The 13,848-nt window shown below is 44.8% G+C and overlaps 1 protein-coding gene across 4 annotated transcripts in view; it reads left to right on the top strand.

Annotated features, from left to right (window-relative positions):
• The first annotated feature begins 3,060 nt into the window (after positions 1-3,060).
• smtnb (smoothelin b) overlaps positions 3,061-13,848 on the top strand; it is a 54,242-nt gene continuing 43,454 nt past the window's right edge. For all 4 annotated transcript variants that reach the window (XM_048244212.1, XM_048244210.1, XM_048244211.1 and 1 more), the window contains exon 1: positions 3,061-3,938. In XM_048244212.1, coding sequence (XP_048100169.1) covers positions 3,888-3,938 — 51 coding nt within the window. In that variant the 5' untranslated portion in view covers positions 3,061-3,887. The remainder of the gene's footprint in view (positions 3,939-13,848) is intronic.

Genomic DNA, 13,848 nt, shown 5'->3' with positions numbered 1-13,848 from the left:
GTATGAGGGGGTTCTAAGAAGAAACAATAATAACCACAAGGGGTCCTAGAACCAAAAACTTTGAACTCCTGGACTAGTGCACAATTGTAAGGGAGACCAGGGCTGTTTGGATCAGGGGAAGTTGACACACATAATTTCTGGGCCATTAAAGGGTGCCTTCTTGGCCTGTACACATCGATATCATCAAAACATCCAAAGGTCACTAATTGTTGAGGTGTGTGTGTGTGTGTGTGTGTGTGTGTGTGTGTGTGTGAGAGAGAGAGAGAGAGAGAGAGAGGGTGGGAATTGGTTGGGACATGCATTTTCAATTAGAAAAAAGGAAAGCTCATGCCTATTAGTGATCAATGTTATTTACTTTAAAATCTTATCAATATAAAGGCCAATCATGAACATTTTTTTCATTTAATCTTAAAAATGGATTGACATTCTGTTCAATAATGATGTTTCCAAATATGTCAGATATTGTGTTTATGATTAAAGGTTATGTTTTTCTAGTTCTGGTTTAAATCAAATGCTTAAATGATTTATATTTGTCATTCTTTGATTATTCTCAATTCTCACGATTATTTGTAACCATAATTTTACATGTGTGCGAAGCAGGCCCATGCAGGGGCAGGTGTACATGTGTGCACAGCATGAGTTTAATCATGAATAAAAAAATAGGAATAATTTGTGAACATTAATCTGTTTTAAATCTCAGTCTTTCAGTTGGTAGACCTACTGGTTACACAATTATATCATATGATACAACAGAGGAAAGAGTGCAGACAGTGACAAGTGTGCTGACCAGCCTATTCATATGAGTATCTATCTCTCTCTCTCTCTCTCTCTCTCTCTCTCTCTCAACAATTCAGGCTAATTTATGTTTTCAGTAAAGGGCCATTATAAGGTTCTCTCCTCTTGATGAGGAAGCAGTCTCTCAATTGCTTCAGCGAAGTCGTCCAACAACATGCCCATTGGATCCTGTCCCGTCCACTCTTCGACAGTCTATCTCACCCGCTGTTCTACCAGCAGTCACACATGTATTTAATGCTTCACTCAGTTCTGGAATAGTTCCTTATTCTTCAGATTCATCAGAATATTCATCAGATGATGAATAATCATATTATTCATCAGAATAATTTACTAGACCCTATGCAGTCTGGTTTCAAGAGTGGTCATTTTACTGAAACTGCTCTTCTGTCTGTGACTGAAGCATTCAGAGTAGCTAAGTCCTCTGCTCAGTCATCAGTATTAATTCTACTAGATTTATCTGCAGCCTTTGATACTGTTAACCATGACATTCTCCTTTCTATACTATCTGAACTGGGAATTTCTGGAAAAGCTCTTGACTGGTTTAAATCTTACCTTAAAGGGCGTTCTTTCAACGTATCTTGTCAGGGACAGGAATCTAAGTCTCATGACCTCACCACAGGTGTGCCTCAGGGATCAGTATTAGGACCCTTGCTTTTCTCTATTTACACCACTTCCTTAGGTGAGACCATTCGCTCTCATGGATTTGACTATCACTGTTATGCAGACCACACTCAACTTGTCTTTCCCACCTGATGACTCTAGTGTTTCCCACCGGATTTCTGTATGCCTTAAGGATATTTCAGCCTGGATGAAAGATCGGCACCTTCAGCTTAATCTCTCAAAAACAGAGTTTTTGGTGTTTCTAGCTAAAACAGCTATTCCCCAACAGATTAACATCCAGTTGACTCAACTTCACTGACCCCAACTAGAGCGGCACGTAACTTGGGCGTTGTAATTGATGACCGACTTAACTTCTCTGAGCATGTAGCTTCTATTGCAAAATCATGTTGGTTTATGCTTTACAACATTAGGAAGATCAGACCTTATCTGACACAAGATTCCACACAACTTCTTGTTCAGACCATGGTCATCTCTAAGATAGACTATTGTAATTCACTATTAGCTGGTTTACCCGCTTGTGTAATAAGATCATTACAGCTGATTCAGAATGCTGGAGCACGCCTGGTCTTCAATCAGCCAAAGAGGACACATGTAACTCCTCTCCTATTACTCTCCATTGGCTCCCTATAGCCAGAATTAAATTTAAATCTCTCACTTTGGACTATAGGACACTGACTGGATCTGCTCCTAGTTATTTGAATTCAATAATCAAGCCTTACATCCCCAACCGCCCACTGCGGTCTTCTGATGAGCGTCTGTTATGTCGACCAGACATAAAAACTAGGTCTAATTCAAGACTCTATTCCTCAGTGGTTCCATGTTGGTGGAATGAGTTGCCCAGTGCTCTCCGTTCCTGTGGTTCCTTTTGGTAGTTTCTAAAGACATTCCTATTCAACATGTGCTTAGTTGTTTAAGCGCTTATGTGTTATGGTTTGTATAATATTGTTTTATTTTAGGCTGTTAATTAATTTGACATTATTGTTTATTATTGATATTCTCCTTAATATAGTTTTACCATGTCATTGTTTTTATATTATTGATTGAATGGACATTATAGTTTTATTATTGCCTTTCCACTCATTTTCATTGCTTATTTTTATTAGGCTATTAATTGAATTGATATTGTTGTTTATTATTACTATTCTCCTTATTATATTTGACCAACAATCTGTTCCCTGTTCAATTTTAAATATTATGTTGTTTTGTATTTATGTGTCGCTTTGGACAAAGGCCAATAAGGTAGCTATATAAAGCATGTGTATTAGACCTATAAATAGGCATTACCTATTCTACATGGGACAACTTTTTGAACAATGTAGCTGGGCAATCACAAAAATGGTTCTGTAGTAACCTATGTGTTATGATGGGATTATCATGATAATTTGCCTATTGATGATTTATTTCTAAATCCTTCAGGGGAAAAATGTAATTGGAACGTGTCAGAACAACTATAGCCTAGCCTACTCAGGAACATTGGCCAACATCATCCTCAAAAATTTGCCTACGAGCCTGAAATCGGGACTCTCACCAAAAACCGAGTTAGCCTATTCTTAAATTGACCAATCATGGAAGACATTGGCGAATTCCTGGGACTGCTGCAGGTTTGAATTTTCTTGCCGTCTACTGGCCAGACACACCGCAAGGGCGGGCCTTGGAAACAGGGCGAGAGAAATCACTAGGCTACTACCTGGTGACATGTAGACGGCTGTAGCCTAACGAAAGAAAAACTATCAACAATAAAACAAATATTAGGCGCAGTCCTCTTTTCTATTTTTTCGGTCTGATTCAATGGGCTACAAAACGAATAGACTGAGCAGGCAAGAAGGGACGTTTAGGTTGGTTAAAGCCATGCGCTCACCCAGACTGAACAGTGCATTTATCAAAACTAACAGTTTGACTTTGTAAACTCAACAGGTGATAAAGAGCATCGGTTGAATATTCGTGGGAGCGTGCACTGCATCTGAAATAGCGGTTAAATCAGTTGGCTATTTCATGATTGCCTACAGATGCTGACTCAATCCTTGTCTCTGGGACTTGGTTGGTGTGGAAATGTAGACACAGTGAAAGTTTGATAGCATTTTTGGGACTCGAAATGCTCACGAAAACTTCCTTCATTCATAGACCCAGAAAGAATTCCCCAGAGACCGTTGTCCACGCGCCGTTCCACTGAAAGCACAATGGATAAAAAGTGTCCTTAGCCTTTGGAGCAACCCGAACACGACCTTCATTTAATCTCTTGATATCCGTCTCCAGAGTCAGCAGTTCCAAACGGTAGCAAAACCTGTGGGCGAAGTTTCAAACGGACCGCCTTCTGGGACATCAAGTCTGCAACTTTGTTACTGTTCGCTCAGTAGCGAATTTCTCATCGTGTGGTGAAAGAAAGATCACCAGCTGTCTGGGAAGATATTCACCAAACTTGACTTTACTTGAAACTTTCTGACTGGACCGTTGTCCCGGCGGTGACCGGCAGCATGACCGATATAAACTACTCAACCTTGGACGAACCGTCTCTACGAAATTTGGTGAGTTTGTTTTCGTTTTTAAGAGCTACGGGAGATGGAAAAATAACGCTATCCAAAATGTCATTGTTTTGGAAGATTATGGGGCACTTTTTCTCACTGCATACCAGGGCTCACATTGTTTGCGAATTTGGGGCCGTTTGAAGTTCGAGGTGTTTGTAGCACCTGCCGGAAAAAAAAGACACCGGCAAGCAGATGAGTTCGGTTTTAACCCTATGGTCGGGATGTGGTGGTCGGAGAATGTTATGTCGAGCATTTTTCTCTCTGTAGGGAGATGGCGGCGCACATATGTGCTTGAATCGCCACAGAACGAGTGGGGCTCGCGGGCTGTAGCGTGCGAGGGGATCTCGAAGGGTTTTTTGTGTTCTACCGGAATTCCAAAATCAAACGGGGCATGACTGGGAAAACTCCTTTCAGGAAATGAGATGCTGTCTGACGTCTCTCCCTGTGTAATCTGCCCCACACACATAATCTTCCATACCCCTCCGCTTTTACATTCCTGTGTCCCCCTTTTTTCCCTCACCACGTCACATCACCCTTCACTCTCAAGCATACGGTAGCCTAGGCTAATTTTTCATAGGAGTCAAAAGTTGGGGTTCCTCATGAAATCATTTAGCTGAGTGTGGGCTAGTTGAATGTGGGACATCCAGATTCCCTTGAAAATTGTAAAGATTTGTTTCTCCTAAGTCCAAGGCTGAAGGCCCAGTGAAGTGCACATTCAACGGGGACACACCTACACAAACACAGCAGGTTAAATCACATCCACATCACAGAGGACAGGAGGGTCTCAGCAGCCTGCCAACATGTCTCCGTGCATCTCCTGGAAGCAGGTGGGAAAGTAATCCTCTTTGCTCCCTGAATTAGTCCAGTATCCCACACACACACACATCAGCTGTAAAAGACTGCCGTTATCCCTAGACTTCTTGATCTTTTAATGTAGTAAACAGACTCTTGGAAGATGTGTACACAGGCTGACCAGGTGGTTTACCTCATCCAGCTGCCGGTCGTCTACTGACACGTTCCCCTTCACTGGTCTGCTGTGCACATTTACAAATCATTAGGAGGTACTGGCTGTCCCTTTACATGTCCCTTCTGGTCAGCTAATGCATGCTAAATAATGTGAAATATTAGATCCTCTTATTTGGTGCTTGTTCCAATGCCCAGTAACTATGTGAACAGCCGTGGCCTACTGGTTAGTGCTTCGGACTTGTAACCGGAGGGTTGCCGGTTCGTGCCCGACCAGTAGGCACGGCTGAAGTGCCCTTGAGCAAGGCACCTAACCCCTCACTGCTCCCCGAAGCCGCTGTTGTTGCAGGCAGCTCACTGCGCCGGGATTAGTGTGTGCTTCACCTCACTGTGTGCTGAGTGTGTTTCAGTAATTCACGGATTGGGATAAATGCAGAGATTGAATTTCCCGCACGGCATCAAAAGAGTATATATACTTAAACAGTTCTAGCTATTACATATCTCTACTGAGCTGTAGCCCATTTTCTCCAGATCGGTTGCCATGACAAGCTGCTGTTCACCAGATCCAGAGTAGCCTGTAGAACCCCAACCTTGTGTCCAGTGTAAAGTACTCAGTACACTTCTGCAATTATCATCTTAAAATCTCAAAATGTGTTTGTGTGTGGCTCCCACAGCAGGGCTGCACTAGATAGACCCCACTCCACTACTTCACAAATATATGCCCAGATAGATAGGCTACATATGAAATAAGACAGCCCCAGTTTTTTTTGTTGGTTTGCTGTGTCAGTCGTGTGAGACCCAAAGCACTATCTGTTAGTTAAAGCTGCTGACTGCCTGGAGCTTAGAGGGATGTATAGATTGTGTGTGTGTGTGCCAGTATACACACCTAACCCCATTTCCCAGCCTCTCAGACAGATAGATGTGTGACAGACCTGTCCAACAGGGTTGACTCATCAGGCCTCCACATGCTCTTGCAGACATGTAGAAGAGTGGTGATGAAACAGTCGGGTGCTGAGTCATCACACATGTGCATGCTCACAAGTTCACTAAAACAGACAAAAGGCTTGGAATGGCAGGAAGGAAATGGGTCAGAAATGTGTAAGCTGTTGGAAATGCACAAGCTCACGGTCACAGAGAGGCAAGTAGAGGACTTGTCAATTGAAGCTGAATCACCTCTCATTCACACACACATCCAAACACCCACGCACCCACTGCATACCCTCAAACTCTAGCCTTCATCTCTATTTTTCCCTTTTCTGGAAAGGGCCTTTTGGAATGTTCCACTATCCTCGCGGATCACATTCCTAGCAAGCAATCTCACATCCCATCTCACACACACACACACACACACACACACACACACACACACACACACACACACTTAGAGTGAGACTCTCACTCATGCCCTGTAAGGTTCATACTCAGAACTTAATTTGTGTGTGTGTGTGTGTGTGTGTGTGTGTATGTGTGTGTGCTCTGAATGGTGGAGGAATGTGATGTGGGAATGAGATGAAGGCGTGGGTGAAAGCCGAGCTGCATTGACATGCTTTTTGAGGTGCTGAGGATTCCTTGCTCTCTTTCAGGTCACTTCCTTCCACCGGTCAGTCAAATCAAACTAGAAAAACCCCTTTTTGTCCTCAGAGCCTGTAGCTTGTAGCCAGTCTGTCTGTCTCTCTCTCAGTGTCTCTCTGTGTGTCTGTCTGTCTCTCTCTCTCTCTCTCTTTGTCTCTGTCTCTCTCTCTCTGTCTGCCTGTCTGCCTGCCTGCCTGTGTGTGTTGGCTGGACTAATGAAATATGGCTGAGGTCCATGTATGGGAAAAGCATTGGGTGAGAAAACTATGCACAGGTCACTGGCCTTTGCTGTCCTGTGTGTGTCTGACTGGGTCAGCTGTGTGTGTGTGTGTGTGTGTGTGTGTGAGAGAGAGAGAGAGAGATTGCCCGCACACACACTTGCCTGGGTCAGTCTCAGGTCTCCATAGGAGTAAATCCATCCTCATGCCTCTCCAGCAAGTCAGACCCCATTGGTTTTTAGCTGTTGAGGTAATCCTCACTGAGCAATTGCCAGTGAGCGGTTCTCTTGGCTTACAAATGAGCTGGTAATCTATTTAGCCCATCACTTTCTGTGCTGCACCATTAACCATACAGCCAGTTCTTCAACTCTTTCATATCATTTAGACTGTGTTTTAATCCCTATCCTGTCTTTGAATCAGTCACATTTCACAGGCCTGCCTATCGTAAGGGGAATTTTTAGTGCCCACCTCCTGAGGAATTTGCCTCGTTGTTTTTTGTAGTTGTTTTTTTGTTCAGTAAAATGCTCATGGATATTCAAATAGGTAAGAAAAAAAAAATCACAGCTGTACATAATCTTGAATGAAGGCTGCTGTTGACATTAGCACATCTTACTTGTCTTGGCCTGACAGTATGGTCAGACCTGACACTCCCAGACAAGCCTAGAACTACAACCCCTACGGGCTTGAATAGGCAAATGGAGCCAATGAAGTACTTAATTCCATAGGTGTGCTGTACTGTGTATGGACCGTGTAGGTGATCTGTTCATGAGGACCCTGACCCTTAATATTCAATTCTGGTTTTCACATTCTTCACTCTGCCATTTGATCTATACTCCTCCTCTGCATCTCACTGGCTCAAGACAGCTCTGCCCGTAGCTAACATAGTAGACGATAAGGAAGGTGCGCGTGCGTGTGTGTGTGTGTGTGTGTGTGCGTGCGTGTGTGTGCGTGTGAGAGAGAGATGGGGAGGTTATGTGTATGTTTACGAGTGTTGTTTTAGTTCTAAAGACCTTAGTGTGTGTTGGTGAGATGTGTGAGTGAGCTCTGTACACGTGGACCTGACCCACATTTCCCCACAGCCCGCTGCAGGATCAGTGTCAGGGTGGAGATTTACAACACGACAACAACACCTCCACGGTTCTGCCCCCATCACACAAACACATAGGACCTTATATGCACACTCCCACTCCCTCACAGAAGGTGCTTTTTCAAGCAAACAGATACACTTCCACAAACTCTTTCTTTCACTCTCTCTCCCACACACACACACACACACACACACACACACACACACACACACACATAATGAGCTAATAGCTCAGGGCATATGACTGCTCTAATCCCCCTGAATGCCTCCTCTCAGACCACTGAGGTGTGTGTGTGTGGGGAAAGAGGGACTGACTGAGAGGGAGTGTTATCTGTGTGTATGTTTGTGACCTACACAAACCTGGGTATTTGGGCTGTTCACAGCTCTTATTGTTTGGGAGACACAGATGTTTGAAAGGCTTGATATGTGCACACACACAGAAACCTGCAGATAACCTCAGAGATGTATGTGGGAACGTTATGTAGGTAGCACCTGCTTGTCAAGTCTTAATGACACACACACACACACAAAGAGAGAGAGGGGTCGGCTCATCCCTGTGTGCCTCTCCTAAGGGAGCTAGTCTGAACCTGTCATCAGACTTCGAATGAAATGAGATCCCAGGGAAGGAGATTACACACGTGCAAGCTCACACACATGCTCACACCCTCCCGCTCACACGCCGCACACACCCACCAGTGGACTAAAGAGAGGACCCTACACACACACACGCATACCAATCTGTGTCTCACATAGTGAGTTTCCTCAGAGACCGGCACACTTTATTAGGGAGGCCTATCTTGTAGTCATTATATACCACAGTTTGTGGTTGAGGTTCTGATAGCCCAAAGAGATTCACATGTAAAAATAGCCATTTCGCATGTGAAGACCTGTGTGATTTTGTTTGTTTGTGTGTGTTTGGGTTGTATTGTGTGTGTGTGTGTGTGCATGGGTAAAAGAGAGAGAGAGGTACAGACAAAATGGCAACAAAAGTCTCACTAAGCTCCAAGCAATAAGTTTACTTTGGAGGAGCCCCCCTTCACTGTTCTGGCAGCCCTGGGTGGTTGGTCTCTCTCTTTCCCCTCCGTCTCGTGGCCTTTCTCTGTCTCAGGCTTTCAAATGTCACAGATTCTCTGGGGGGAGTGAAATGTGAAAAGTTTCCTGCAGCTTTGGAATTCCTGTTGTCTAAGTTTATTTTCAGCTGTTTGTGTTGAGTGTCTGTGTGTGTTTTTGTGTGTTATGATGGGCTCGTGGTTATATTTTGCAGGATCAGATTTAAAAATGTATAGTCTCTTGGGCCCTTTGCACACTAACTGGACACACATACATACACTCACACACACACACACACACACACACACACACACACACACACAGCAGTGAAAGAGATCATTTTCACAAAAAAGGTTTGCTGCATTTCAGCTTTTTGTCTACTCCACAATTGCATTTTCTGGGCCTAAAACTTTCAGTAGAAATTCAGTGCAATTGCCATTTTGGAATAGATACGTGTCTCAACACAGTCCCAATTTTATCCAATCACGTCTCACTGATTTCCACCCTTCAAAGCCCTCACCATGTCGTTGAGTTGCAATGCGTACGTGCTAATTAGCTTTGCACAACTTTTCACCCAAACCACGTTTTGCTGTTCTTGGCCATCTCATGCTGCCATTTGTATGATAATAATCTTGTTTAATTGTAGGCCATTACCTGCAGCATAAGTTATGCTAGAAATTTAATTTTTAAAGACATATCTAGCAGCTGTGTTTTTACCAGTCTTTGCTATGTGGATGAGGAGTTCACAAAATCCATTTGTCGCATAACCAGCCACAGAGGAGCAGCTCTGTCCCTTTGGGTATTCCTCAAAAGCAAGTTATAGCCTGTCGGCACACCTGAAACTCCAGGGAGTTATGGGATGGCTCCCTAGGGCTAAAGGGCTGCAACTGACCTTTTGTACTTAAGGCAGTGTGTGTGTGTGTGTGTGTGTGTGTGTGTGTCTGTGTGTGTTTGTATCTGTGTGTGTGTGTGTGTCTGTGTGCACAGACGCCAGTGGTCAGTGGAGATGTACAGATTTTGAGGCCCCTTTTGGTGGGTGTTTGGGAGTAAGTGCAGTGAGCGAGATGAGTCAATTAGGGAGACTGTAAGCAGTATGACTCAGTCTTGTCTTCAATTATTTGTTTGTCAGATCCCAGTATTGCTCAATAAAGACATTTTTTCATCTTCCCCTTTATTTAGCCCTGACCTTCAGAACATAACGTTACTCCAGAGCTTTGGACACACACACACACACACACACACACATGTAAAGGAAGCATGTACATGCTACTGTGCTCTGTGATAACAGTGATGAAGAGCTGACGTGGTCCCAGTTGTTTTTGGCCCTGAAGCAAGAGAACAGTGACGACCCACAGCAGCCCTGTCGAAGCCCCCGCAACACCAAGCCCCAGTCTTGAAGATGGTGTATTTAATCTGCAAGAACAGGCTCAAGTTTCCGTCCGCCTCCACACACACACACCCAAGACTCGTGGACATCTCTATAGCGCTAGCACCTGTCCAGACTGGAGGAGAGCGGAGAACGTTGGTTGTGGTGACTTGTACAAGCCGTGTTTTGAGAGAGAGAGAGAGAGAGAGAGAGAATCCCTTTGGTGCAGGCATTTCCTGTGCTCCCACAGAGGAAGCTGCTGTTTGGCTTTCAGGCCTCTGGCTGCTCCCCCAGAGACTGGATTGGTAGAACAGGGCAGGGCCTGGTGATAGAGAAGTGGACAGAGAGAGGAGAGAAGGCATCTCTGTAAGACTGAGACTCTTTGCCTGTTGGATTGTTTGTTTGTTTGTATGTATGTATGCAAGATAATGTGTGTATATCCGTGTCAGTTGTGGCCCCACACCCCTAGCCCGTCTGTCTCCAGTGATGAGACCACAGTAGAGATCGTCATGGCAATGAATGGTGTGTGCTGTTGTCGAGGTGCCTGAAAGACAATAGTGCTTCTGCCACCACTGAGAAGTGGAACGGTGTCTGTCCCACTTGTGCATGCATTCGTCTTTGTGTCTGTGTGTGTGTGTGTGTGAGGGAGTGTGAGATGGATGTTAGTAGGTCATCCTGGTCACGCTCCTGTCCAAAAGTGTGCCATGTCCTTGCATTCATCAGTGTTTTTGTGCAGGCCATTGCACACATCTGAGCTTGGCACCAAACGGTTTGAATACATACACACACACACACACACACACACACACACACACACACACACACTCAATCTTTGTGTCTTTACAATTTTAATTTCTATCCTCTCCAACACACACACACACACACACACACACACACACACACACACACTGGGAATGGGGGGAATGAAAGGAAAGGGAGTGACAGATGGAGAGGAAAGGTGTAGAATGGAAGGACAGAATGTGTGCTGTTCAGGCATTGTAGGAGGAGACATTTGTGATGACAGACTGGAGAGATCCGGATTGTTCCCACAAGTCCAGCGGCGGGAGAGTGTGTTTGTTTCTCCCTCTTTCTCTCTGACCCTCATGCGTGTGGACACTTATTCCTCCCCTCCCCAAACTCATTCCCTTTTTCCGACCCGCAGAGTTGGCCACATGCCAGCAGCTCTCACAGAATGACCAGTATCTGTCACTCCTCTGTCCACTCTCTACACACTCTCTCCCACCCTCTTTCTCTTCCCCTCTCACTCACACACACACACACACACACACACACACACACACACACACACACACACACACATCCCTTATAAGGTAAAATCTATGCTGAGCTGATAGAGACTGACTCACTCAAGCAAATAGCTGCTTAGCCGTTATCCACACTGAACACAAACATGAACTCACTCTGATAGGCATCTTCTTGTTCTCTTGTACTCTCTCACACCTAAACACCAACATAATGTCATGTTCTCATAAGCACAATTCCATTCCGTTCCCCTTTTTTCCATCAGTTGATTACTGTTTTTATATAACCTCTTTCTCTCTCACACACACACACACACACACACACACACACACACACACAATCTTTCTCTCAGACGGTTAGAAGGTGAGCAGACTGCTCTAGGACTGATGGCATTCTCAGACAAGGACAAGGGCCAGAGAGGTCATCAGGGGTCAGAGAAGGGGGAGGAGAGAGTGAAACACACACACACACACACCCACACCCAGTGTGTGTCTGCAAGAGTGCTAAAGGTGTTCTGAACTGATGTTTGCTTTTGTATGACTTCTGTTTACCTCCGATGCCTTTGAGTAATGTGTTTTGCTATGAGCTTGCCATTTAAGCACACTGGATTTATCAGCCAATTAGATTATGGTGAAAAAAACAACAGAGGGCGAGGCAGTTTGGAGAGCTGCAGAGATGTGAAGAGTGTGCTGAAGAAGAGAAGGATTAACCCTTAAAGGTGTAGGTTTTTGAACATTCTAAGTTCCGCAACAATTGAAGGTTCTAAAATTCTATGTTGAATTCAATGAACCCAGATATTCTTTAGAACGTTAATTTCCCAACATTCCTGTCACACCGGTGTGACGGTACTCCTTTAAGGGAGATGGGGACGGACAGCGAGGGATAAAAGCGAGGGGAAAAAACGAGAGAAGAAGAGAAACTGACAGACCCGAGGAAGTCCCTGGCCAAGAGGAAAGTGGCGTGTGGGGAAGAGGGACTGAAAGAGACGGGTTGTGGCCCAGAGGAGGTGCTGGGTGCTCATTGGTGGTTATTGGGCTGTAATCAGGGGTTTGGAGTGGTGTCTAATCTTCAACGCTACATGGAGGCCCTGTGACTCATTTAAGGAAGTGACTCAGAGCTTTTTAGTGAACCTCCTCCTAATCTCTAACAGTTACAGTAGCATACTGCAGCACACATGTGACGCAATGCGTTCTGTCATGTCTTGCCTTGAAGTTAGATTGGTTTGCAGAGCTGTCCGTCATCACCTTACTCTGCTATTACAGTGTCTATGTCTGGATCATCTTGTGGGCCTGTCAGATATGTGGGCCTGTCTGCTGTGTTGACGGGAATTGGACAGTGTCTTAGGAAATGCCCTGTCACCGCCCTCTGTGAGAATGCACAGCCATAATTCTGAGTAGGAATGAGCACAGATGAGATGATGTGTGTTAGTCAATTGTGTGTGTGTGTGTGTGTGTGTGTTTGACTTGAGCTGGTTGTAATGCTCATTCTCCTCTTCTCCTTTCGTATACATCTTCCCCAGCTCCTCTGGGTTTTTATCTCTCTGGGCTTTATCTCGGCCTCTGTCCAGCTGGTCCATCTCCGGCCTTTAATTGTAATTGTGGTTACTTTGCTGTGTGTGTGTGTGTGTGTGTGTGTGTGTGTGTGTGTGTGTGTTAGCAATCAAAACTGTGACCAGGGCAGGATGTTTATCTGGGGCCATTCACCGCCTGGACAGAAATAATTCTGTTTATAGGCCTCGGCCCTCCACCACTCTGGGTGTGCTAACTTTAGAGAGAAAGTGGACTTTATTAACATTACTGCATTGTGTTATAACCATCACATCATCTGGGCTCTCTTCTGCTGATTCTCCATCCTTCTCTCTTACCATCTATTACAGCATGGCTCTCCTATGATCTAACCCTTGGGTCTGTGTATTCCATTGACACACTCTGTCATCTCACAGGCTCCTGCTCTCGTCTCTGTTTCCAGCACTATGCAGATGTTTCTCTCATTATCATATGCTGCCATCTCTGGCTGTCTGCCCTAGGAGAGTGGGGCTTAAGAGTGTGCTCCTTAATGCCCTCATTTATGGTGAGCCAGAGTTCCCAGTGTATCAGGCTGGGAACTCCGGTAAGCTTTGTGTTTGTGTGAGTATGAGGGAGAGAGGGGTCAGAGAAGATGATTGTCCCCATCGTAACGTCACCAGACATGGCCTAGATACCTTTCTGTCATCATCCTCTGTCTCCATTCACTCCGGCCCGTTCTCCACGTGTCATTTTCTGCCACTGTTTTTTATATTTCTGTTTGCCATCCTCAATAGGAAAGAGAGGACCAAACGCAGCTTACGCTACATGCAAAGGTTTGGATTTACCTCTTATGGGTCTTTCTTTTTCTGATTTTTTACATTGTAGA

The sequence above is a fragment of the Alosa alosa genome, chromosome 5 (assembly GCF_017589495.1).
Source record: "Alosa alosa isolate M-15738 ecotype Scorff River chromosome 5, AALO_Geno_1.1, whole genome shotgun sequence".
NCBI classification, from domain to species: domain Eukaryota; kingdom Metazoa; phylum Chordata; class Actinopteri; order Clupeiformes; family Clupeidae; genus Alosa; species Alosa alosa.
This window is presented reverse-complemented; position numbering and strand designations above follow the sequence as displayed.